The sequence below is a fragment of the Cariama cristata genome, unplaced genomic scaffold (genome assembly GCF_000690535.1).
Source record: "Cariama cristata isolate BGI_N322 unplaced genomic scaffold, ASM69053v1 scaffold14672, whole genome shotgun sequence".
Lineage (NCBI taxonomy): Eukaryota > Metazoa > Chordata > Aves > Cariamiformes > Cariamidae > Cariama > Cariama cristata.
In genome coordinates this window covers 1,014-11,756 of record NW_009602213.1, presented here as the reverse complement: position 1 = coordinate 11,756, position 10,743 = coordinate 1,014, and the positions used below count along the sequence as shown (strand labels likewise).

The following is a 10,743-nucleotide window of genomic DNA, read 5'->3' as shown; positions in this document are numbered from 1 at the left end:
AGAGCGGTGCCAGCAGGTGCAGTCTATGATGTATGACTTAATGGAGTGGCGGTCACAGCTTTTGTCTGGAACTTTGCCAAAAGATGAACTCAAAGAACTTAAACAGAAAGTCACTTCCAAAATTGACTATGGTAACAAGTAAGTGGCCTACATTGCTTCTGGAAAACATGATTTATTTTAAAGCACCCAGCTAGAACAGAGATAATGATAGTTTTCCTGTTTGCAGTTTTGTAACTCATTAATATGAGATGTAGACATATTGAATCATCCATGTTGTTCCTGTGATAATAGTAGATACAATGTTGAGGCTTCTCACAGCAAATTGCTTTTTCAAAATATGAGTGTATTTGTTAATTATAGATATATGAGCTTGTCAGTTGTAAAGATTTGAGGTCAGATAACTGGCCTTTATATACATATAAAACCAGTGTACTCAGGACCCAAAACTTGTCCATTCTTCAGAAACACAGCCTACCTCTAGTAGTGTTATGCTACCACTTCAAAAGTGGTGCTCAGAAACCTTAGTGTAGTGGATGGATAGCAAAAGTCTGAAAAGTCTGAGGTGTACAGAACCGTTGCTAAAGGCACCACACTACCACCAGGTTACTAGGGAATTTCCAGGCAGAGCTCTGGTTCTAGTAATGAAAGTGAAAGCACTAGGGGTAGAATAGTTGACAAAATGTATGCTTCTTACTAATGAAAAGTCACTACAACACAACATATTTTTGGCAAAAATGGGGTTACATGGGGTTGAGTGGTGTTTCACCACCTGATAGAGGAAAGAGAGCTTGCTAAACAAATCTTCATAGTATTGGTTTTATAGGCATTGGAATCTGCTTATAAACTGTATTTAGCAATTGCAAGCGACTGTGGCTATTGTGGCCTGAAGGTCTATATGCTGCTGAGTCTTCAGTTACCTGTGGCGAAACATAAACAATGACCACAAGATGTTACGAAACTCTTAACTTGTTCACTGTGATTTAGATGCACAGATTTCTGATAAATTATATTCTTACAGAACACACTATGTAAATACATGTATCCTGCTACACTACATGGAGCTGAATGGTCACTCCAAGACAGATTTTACTTGGAAATGTTCCAGCCAAAGAAGCCTAGGTCTGATTAAGACAACACTAACATTTCTTTGCTTTCATTCTTTTGTTTTCACACTCTTCTATGTTTTCCAAATTATGAGACAGTAAGATTCTTCCCTTAGAGGAGTAAGGGTGGAGGGGATGTTTAAAATGCTTTGGGATTGTATAGAGGAAAAGTGCAAGTTAGATGGTATTTGTAAGTGCTCGAAAGCATCAGATTGAGTTGTGATGTGTGAAGGAAACTTGCCAAACTGTGGAGAAGGAATCAAGGTGAATGACAATGGAGGCTGAGTGGGTCATTGTGGGAGAGGAGATTGAACACCAAATCAAGAGAGGTTGTGAATAATCATGCAAGGTGATGAAGATGGCTCGCAGTCTGATACAGACTGGTTCAAACAACGTTAGCAGTGCCATAAGGGCAGCCAGTACGTTTTAGGAATTGCAGAAAGTACAGTCCAGCACAAAGTAGACCAGTTTTAGAGGGGGATGGAGGGCTGAGACCCTGGATAAGCAAGAAAGGCTATCTCTTGACTGATGTGGCACTAAGACACCATGGACAAGCATATGTAGAATGTATGGAGGTAAGACTTGAGTTTTTAACATGGAGAAAAAAAAGAGTGGAAGGAAAAAAGGAATGATTTGTATGAGAGCAGAGGAGAAAAGAGCGTGGTAGTTAAGTAATGGGACTGGCAGGGTAAGAGAGCAACGAATAGCACAAGGTAACAGGGAAAAATCTGCGCATCTTGATTACAAAGGTTATAAATAAAAAACAAAAGAGATGAAGACTACTTGAACTCATTGAACATGGTGTATCTATTTTATGTGACAGGCATTTAAATGCTTTGGTGACATTACTATGAATTCCTAAAATGGATAAATACTGTACAACAGCTTTAAAGGAAAATCGTGGGGTTTAGTGGAATTTTTCTTCAATGAAAAACTGTTGTATGTAATAAACTTACTTCATTGCTTTAAAACTTGAAGGAGCTCCTTGTGTGTAACATTTATAAGCTTTATTTTTATAGAAGGAATTAACCCTGGCATTATGCCCTTTCTATTTTCACAGAATACTTGAGCTAGATCTAATAGTTAGAGATGAAGATGGAAATATCTTGGATCCAGATAAAACCAGTGTCATCAGCCTATTTCATGCACATGAAGAAGCGACTAATAAAATCACTGAGCGAATTAAGGAGGAAATGGTAGGAATGACTGGGCAAGCTTAATGCATCCTTTGCTAAAATCAAAATGAAAAACCAGGACAAGGGTTGAAGGATGTAACTGTTTACAATAAAAGCTGGTGGAAACTTTTGCCTCTGACTTAATTAAGAGTAGATTCACATTCATGTGTTTATAAATATGGCTAAGCCTCAAATTGAGCTAGTGGTATTTGTGCACTGGATTTGGGCTGTGGGCTAGGCTGAAAACTGGTTCTAAATCCATTCTCGGATTCTTAGATGGAAGTAAGTCTCCTCGTTCCATCTGTGGACTACTCAGTAGGCTGATTTGCGTACTGAATAGTTACATGCTTGAAGTTCAGGCTGCAAGCTATGATTAACCAAAGCTCTTTTTTAGAAGATCTTGTGACAGCACTAGTTGTTTGCTATATGTTGCTGCTTGTCAGTCTGATCGAGTTGAAGAATTTAAGCTCACTAAAGAGGAACTTGGGTGAACTCAGCATAATCTTGTGGACATTGGAAGTTGGCATGCCTAAGCAAAGCTGATGAGTGCATAAATTTCAGTTTTTAAAATGCAAAGCAGGAGACTACACTTCCTTGACCTTTTTGTATATTAAATCTGTTTGGGGATTTGTAAGCTATGTGAGTTCTTTTCTTTACTCATGGGAAAGTAAACTGTAATAAACCAAGTAAAACACTTGACAAAAAAAAGTTGGACTGTCATGACACTTCAATAATGCCCGTGACAAATCACTGGAAAACACCTAATGAGTTGTTCTCATTGCTGTCACTAAATAAATCTTGCTTCTCTGACATCAAAATGTAATTAACTGACAGTATAAGGAAAACTTAACTTGGTAGTCTGCAACAGACTATGTTTGCTTGTTTTAAAAATAGAACCAAACAATGGATAAAAAGAGCTTTAGGACATCGAATGTTAAGTAACTGTTTCTTCGTGGTTAAAATGGGATGTAGGTAGAATTTAGGAACCTGGTTTTGAGTCAGTGAACCTGCTCAGCTGTGTCATGATCTCGGCACACGTTATTTGTCTCCTCTTCGAAGAGGTATGTTTTGTTTTGCTAGTGCTCCTAGCACACTGAAACCTCATTACGATGTGGATAGTAGGCCTTCTGCTATATCCTACTATGTTCAAAACTCATCTCTTTCAGATTTGTAGGCTTGCCTCTGTAGTGACAGCTTGATACTCGTTCTTCTCTTTAAAAGTGGTGATAATGTTTCACCCTGTAAATAACTGCCTAGTGGCTGAAGAAGTGGCTTAAGACATGGAAGTCATAGAATCATAGAATATCTCAAGTTGGAAGGGGCCCATAAGGATCATCAAGTCCAACTCCCTGTTCTCTCTCCTAAAGGGTTTTAAGTTCTTAGAGCATAGCAAAAACATTGTCAAATCTTTTAGGCACAGTCTTCTACCAAAATTTTAGAAAAGGACTTCAGAATAGTTCCATAGAAAGCAGCCTGATTTTCATGGGAGGCAAGGTTTAGAATACATTCCTATACAGGAGGGAAACTTAACCTGGCTCTTTTCTCCTGAATGATGGTAAATGTAAGATTTTTAAAGGAAGGAAGGTTTCTGGAGGTGAAGGGAGAAGAGAAACAGTTTAACTATTGAGTTCCTTGGAAATGTTAATAAAATAAAGTGATCCCTGTTGTATAGCTAAAAACAGACACCTACCTGGGAAGGATAATATGCTTAGAATCCCATACAAGTTCTTACTAATACTGAGTGAGTCCCCTAAGTACTGCATTGACTTAAGGCATCTCTTGTCAACAACTTCTTCGTTATTCGCACATGGAGGTAGCACCCCAGTCTGGGTGCAGTGTTTTGAAGAAGCCGGTCTGAGCTTTTTATCTCCTTGCGTACAGTGAAGGCTTGGGGGAGGAGGGTGGGATCTTCCATGCCTATGTCACTTCTGCACCTTCGAACCAGCAAACTTTCTAGCTTCATAGTAGAAAAGGATGTTGATACACTGGTGAAGCATTGCAGAGGGTCAGAAACTTACTTGCGAGTTATGTCTGCATTGTTAAGCAATGTCTTTCAGAGGAATATACAGGGCAATGCTTATTTGCTGGAAACAAGTATTTTTATCCAAATTTTCTATGATTTTTTAAGATTAACTGTTATGTATGATAAAAATGAAACTGCTTGAGGTATCCCACCATTTTAATTCATGAACCTAGCTAATAATTTTCCTCCTTCTGCGTAGTCAAAGGATCAACCAGATTATGCATCGTATTCCCGAATGTCTTCATCCCCCACCCACAGCCTATATGTCTTTGTGCGGAATTTTGTTTGCCGAATTGGAGAGGACGCAGAACTCTTTATGTCGCTATATGATCCACAGAAATCAACAATTATAAGGTAAGCTTGCCTTTTTTTTAATTGCAAAAAAGTAGCAAAAGGAGCTAGCCAAAATGAAGTAAAATAGTTCCCAACATGCCAGTAATGCAGAGTATATATTAAATAAAAGGAAGAAAACCAGAAGGAAAGGGAAGCCTGGACAGATCTAGTTGTTGGCAGCTACTACAGAAATCTAGGGTAAGGGATCACAAATATTTTGATGGGTAATTCCTGGACTGAACATTTCAGAATTTTGGAGAAGCCTGAGACCACTTCAAAATTAAGAGATTATTCTTGATGGGGAATGTTGTTGTGTCTGAAGTGAAGTGCTGAAATGGAGGGAAGGGGACAAAATGGGAACAACTTAGAAATTAAAAAATAGATTAAGATTCTGTTGAGTCTTCCCATTAGACTACGATGATGGTAATGTTTCCTCAAAAAAAGGTGTCATTCTGTCTTATGTTCAAATTGTTTTTCAGAACTTACTGATGGTATTTTGTATAGCATTCTTCTTGTCTTTTTAGTCTGCTATTAGATTTGAACAATCACCGCAGACTGTTGTCTGTTATGCAACCTTTGTTAGTACTGTGGTTTTTAATGTACTGTGAAAGGGAAGAATTTTTAAATCACATGACAATAAGATATTTATGTTCAAAACAGTGAGAACTACTTGGTGCGATGGGGGAGTAGAGGCTTTCCAAAGGAAATTGATATGCTCAACAATCTTAAAGTAGTGTTCACAGTAAGTGTTTTCCAGTTTACCTTACTTAATATTTACAGATCAGATTCCCTTTTCTGTGGTCACTATCAGAACTTCTGAAGATTGAGCAAGTTAAAGAAGGAAGCAGAAGTAATCTTTGAAACAGAGCAAGATGACCAGTTATGGAGTGCTTTAAGGCAGTGACAATGCTTCAGCATCCTTTCTTCAAATCAATTTGCTGCCTCACAAATTTACTGATAACTTGATTTTTTTTTTTTAAATCTGCTGCACTTCTTGCTACTATTTTCTCTATTTATCTTACATTTTCTTAAAACTGTCAGGTTTTTCATCCCTTCTGTGGGCTGTGTTTGGGTTTTTTGTTTGGTTTTGTTTGTTTTTCCCCCGTTGATTACTGAAGCTCAATTTATTACTGGAAGTCCTGTTTAAATTTCACAACTTGGTTCTTCCCTAAGTAATATTTAATTTCTTTTTTGTTTGTACCTTAGGATCTTGGAAATAAAGACCTTAGCAGAGACAAAATTTATTTAGTTTGTCAAATAGTCCGAGTTGGAAGGATGGATCTCAAAGACAGTAACTCAAAGAAGTACACGCAAGGACTAAGGCGACCTTTTGGAGTGGCAGGTAACTGATGTCTCCTGTGCTATATCTGAAGCAGGACCCAAGTGATACTTACCAACCCTGGACTGTAGAATCTCTACCAAGACATCTCAGAATACAAAATAGCTACATCAACTATATTCCTTATTTAATTTTTTAAGTCCATAAAGACAGCACCTACATTAGCATTTTAGTTCAGGTCAGAAATGTGCTTTCGATCTTAATTTCCCAGTAATTCATACTTAGTGCTACACACTGCAAACCAAAGCTCAGTACCAGAGTATAAAATAGAATTCCTTGCAGAGGAAATAAAACCAATAATTATATCCCAAGAGCACCACCAGTGCACTCATACCTGTATTTGCAGGATTAGACCAAAACTCGTCTGAAGTAATTCTCCCTTTACACAATGTCATATTTGCTGTGTGGACTTTGCACTAAAATGTTCTGCCCCACAAATCTATTGGGCTACATAGCTTGCTAGTGCAAAATCTGTATTTACCCTGAGGCACAAGAACATTCATGTACATCGTTCATAGATAAGAGGAGCTATTTTGCAATGCTATTATATGTTTTGATGATTTTTCTTTTACTCTTCTAGTCATGGATATTACAGATATCATAAAAGGAAAAGCTGAAAGTGATGAAGAAAAGCAGCATTTCATTCCCTTTCACCCGTAAGATAATCATAGATATCTTTTCTTTATAGACACAAAAATATTTCTGTATCTCTTTGGCTGTAACAATCTGAAATAGTTTTTCCTTTTAATAATTTTGTGCTGTAATAGTGCTAATTATTGAAGTATCGCTTTAAAAGGCATTTAAAACTTGACAGGGGCTACATAGCATGTTGAATGAACATATATTTCTATGAATGTGCTCCTTCAGACAGCTAGTACCATGTCCTCTGTAACAAAATTGAAGTTAGTTATACATGCTTAACAGTAAGCTTCACAAGTACGGATAATTACTAATTTACATGCTTGAGTCTGTTTTGAATTTGAGGAAAAAAATGAGTAAGAATTGGGTTTCAGTTAAAAAGTAGTTGAATTGTCATACATTAACTATCTTCAAAAGACATGCCAGACCAGCTGCCTAAAATGTGATTCTCCCAGATCAAATCCAGAGACGCCAGTATTCACTGGAAACATAGTTGTGCATTCTACATAGCACTGCTGCTATGTACTATGGAGAATAAATTTAATTCTGAAAGACCCAAGTATGACACGCTGTTTTATTATTTCACTTGTTTACAATTTCATCCAGTGTGTTTGCTGTGTGAGAATTTGTTTCTAATTTAAAATGTAGCTGAAAAAAATTCAAAGTTTGTTCGTTTGTCAGGCTGTCTGTCAGGGAAGGTGGACTGGACTGGCATGACGGTGAATGCATTCATGTTGTGCATTTCTACAAAATGACATCATATTGTCAGTCTGCCACAAAATGCCATTCCTACGGTTGTTGATTGGATCTTTATCACTTCAGTATACGTATAAGCCTAATGTGAGTGGTCCGCAACTTGGAGTGAGAGAGAATGAAATTACAGAACATATCATAATAAGGTCAAGTACTGCAAAGAGGACTGAGGCTGTTGGTCATGTATGTTCTGAATAGTGTTTGATATATTTAGCACTTAATTCCTGGTAGACATTGTTGTTTCTCCTGCAGGGTAGTGGCAGAGAATGACTTTTTACATAGTCTTCTAAGCAAAGTCACTGCATCAAAAGGAGACAGTGGTGGACAAGGTAAAGGAGTTTGTGTTTTGTTTTGTTTTGTTTTTTCAAGTAACAAGGTATTTTTATGGCACTCGATTTTATGTTGTTTACGTTTTAGAGGGAGGCTGTAGCACCACCATAGCAGTGGGTCAACTTTGAAGCTGGAAGTGAAGAATCATGACTTTGTTGCAGAGTCTTAGCGGCTACTTAAATTAGTAGCTACAGTTTTGCATTATAGAGCTTTTACTGTCAACTAAAGGAACTGGGGGAAGTGAATTCTTACGAGTCTTTTGGTGGGTAAAAGAAGCAATCATCTGAAGACAGAATTCTTTTTTTCTAATCATAAATGTAATTTTTTTTTCCCTCTCTTAATAGGTCTCTGGGTGACTGTGAAAATGCTTGTTGGAGATGTGATTCAAACTAGAAAGGACTATCCACATCTTGTAGACAGAACCACAGTTGTTGCTAGAAAGCTAGGATTTCCTGAAATAATTATGCCAGGTAGGAGGTGCTTTGTTCTGTAATAGGAATGGATTTTTTTCCCATTCCCTAGGTTAGTGAGCATCAGCTGCAGCCTTATTTACTCTACTTCTGTAATGGGTAACTCAGAGGCTCTTTAGAATTCACTCTTCATGGTAAGTTTTGTTCCAATATTAGATGCTTATATAAAATAGTGAAATCCTTGGAAAGTATTTTCTAGTACTTAAACAGAAAAGATAAAATCAAGACAGTGAGGGATAATCCCAGCTCCTTGTATATAGATTTCTTGTCTTCTAAGTAGATTACGGTGGATGCTTACTTGAATTTTAAATTAACCTTTTTTTATATTAACTCATCACTGTCCTTTAATAAACATATGAGTTTACAATCTCTGGAATTTTCAGATTTTTGATGTTTTCCAGTTAAAGTCACTCACTGTCTGCAGTGCTCCTCTTTTAAAAACAAAACCAAACAACACCTCCCCCCGAACCTCTGCACGTCAAATCTCGATACTTTTAAAAGTAATTTGTTCACAGGAGAAAATTAAATATGAAGCTCCGTCTAGAGAGCTGTGTGTTTGGGGAAAATTCAGTAATGGCATCATCCGTGACTTCACCAGCAGGTGTCAGGGCAGGACGAGAATTGTTTCAACTCTGAGGATTCCCATTTAGTTCGTTTCGCATCACATAGTAGTATCTTAGCTAAGAATAACAGAGCTGAAAATTTAAATTCAGACGGTAAATAATACACTTTTTGTCTGTTTCACTGCAGAAGGAGGTAACCTTGTGAAGTTCGGTTGAAACTATGCTCTCACAGCTTTTTCATTGACTTTTACCCTGTCAATTTCTTTTTTAGGAGATATAAGAAATGACATTTACATTACATTGCTGTATGGAGATTTTGATAAATACAATAAAACAACTCAGAGAAATGTGGAAGTGATAATGTGTGTCTGTGATGAAGAAGGAAAAGTGATGCCAGTAAGTTCTTTTTTTTTTCCTATGATGGACATAGAAACACTTGCATTTTAGAAGTAAGCCTTAAACTTCTTATAAATTTTTATAAAATACCATTGTACAAAAACTTGCAGTTCCCTCACTTGTGTCATCTTGTGACTGATAAGTTTCATAATGTTTAAAGTGACATATCTATTGAAGTTCTATAAATGTCTTGCATAAAACTGTAATGAGAAATAACATTGAGTGACCTATTTTAGCTGTGCCAAGGAACAAATGCTGTTTCTGACAATTACTGTGTGCTTACTCTAGGGTTTTTCTTCTGGAAATTCCCAGAGGAATGCAATTTGCACATTAAAATGTTAGAAGTACTATTTCTGTTACATAACAAACCCTTGATTTGTGCCATGAAGACTGTGTCATTGTCCCTTAAATGAAGCACGTGGCAAATAACGGAATTAGTAACAAAAGAGGATTGTGGACACTGTACATATGCAACATAAATATTTACAGTGTCTTTTTGCTTGTCTTTGTTTTGAGGAATTTTTGTCTCTTCCTTAGGGCTTTTTAACACCAGGTCAGTATTCAGGGGGACTACTGGCCTTTCCTTTTCTGAGCCTTATACTGTTCACTAAATCAGTACTGTGATCATGAGGGTGAAATCATAATGACGCTTCCTGAGATAAAACAAAGAGGGAGTAACTCATTGTGGTCCATGACTTGCTGAAATGTATTTATGAACTACAATGAAATGCTTGACCTAAAATGTAACTTTAAAACTTGAATGAAGAAAGTCCTAAACCCATGTAATGCTTAGGGTGCACACAACAAATTGTAACCCTGATGATAAAACACTACCTATACCTATGAAAACACCTAACCATGTGACTTGCATGTACTAAAGTTAACTCTGTTGTGAAATCAGCTTCAGCAACCTCTATCTTGTCTATTCACAGATAATGCTTAAAATACATATACCAAAGTATTCCTTAAAGAAATTAACCTTTTGCAATGCATTAAATCTGGCATTCCAATATCATGCATGTTCAGTTCTGCAGATGCATCCTTTCTCCAAATACTAGGAGAAAGTGGATTTGTCACTTTGTCTGTAATCCAAAATATATGTTCAAATCATGCCTGCTTTCTGTGGGTAATATGCCTTAGACATGTTTAAGCAACAATTTTGAGGAGTTAAGTGACATGATGCTGAAACCAAGTAATGACAAAAGTAACTGGGTTTCCCTTTTAGCCTCCAAAAAAATAAATTAATACTGATAAACTTTCCAACCCATGAATTCATATTAATTTCAACGTTTCTAATTATCCATGAATCAAAACAGATACACGTTCACTAAACAGGGAACCAGTTGGCTCTGTTTAGGTATCAAACTAGTTTCAGTTGAAGAGCTAGCATTAGATTTAATGTCGCAAGCAAAAGGCTTTCTGCTCCAAGTGATGTCACAGAACACATTCAAACAAGTTGGCACTTAAACACTGAAAAACCTCCATTCAGGCAGATAAGCCATACCTTTCTGCAGTTAAATCACTGTGACCAGACCTTACAAATCATCTTCAGCTATCAGTATCACACTCTTCTTGTCACAAGGCATACTGGCCTTTGAAGCAGACTTCTAAGATTTACT

At 37.0% G+C, this 10,743-nt stretch overlaps 1 protein-coding gene across 1 annotated transcript in view; it reads left to right on the top strand.

The window, feature by feature from the left end:
* The window catches only part of LOC104157362 (dedicator of cytokinesis protein 2-like), a gene marked incomplete at its 3' end in the record, with an annotated part of 10,224 nt that extends 1,104 nt beyond the window's left edge, over positions 1 to 9,120 (top strand). The window contains exons 2-10 of the mRNA XM_009694663.1: positions 3 to 138; positions 2,164 to 2,299; positions 4,501 to 4,655; positions 5,295 to 5,376; positions 5,841 to 5,976; positions 6,554 to 6,629; positions 7,618 to 7,694; positions 8,040 to 8,165; positions 9,000 to 9,120. Coding sequence (XP_009692965.1) covers positions 3 to 138; positions 2,164 to 2,299; positions 4,501 to 4,655; positions 5,295 to 5,376; positions 5,841 to 5,976; positions 6,554 to 6,629; positions 7,618 to 7,694; positions 8,040 to 8,165; positions 9,000 to 9,120 — 1,045 coding nt within the window. The remainder of the gene's footprint in view (positions 1 to 2; positions 139 to 2,163; positions 2,300 to 4,500; positions 4,656 to 5,294; positions 5,377 to 5,840; positions 5,977 to 6,553; positions 6,630 to 7,617; positions 7,695 to 8,039; positions 8,166 to 8,999) is intronic.
* Positions 9,121 to 10,743: the final 1,623 nt, after the last annotated feature.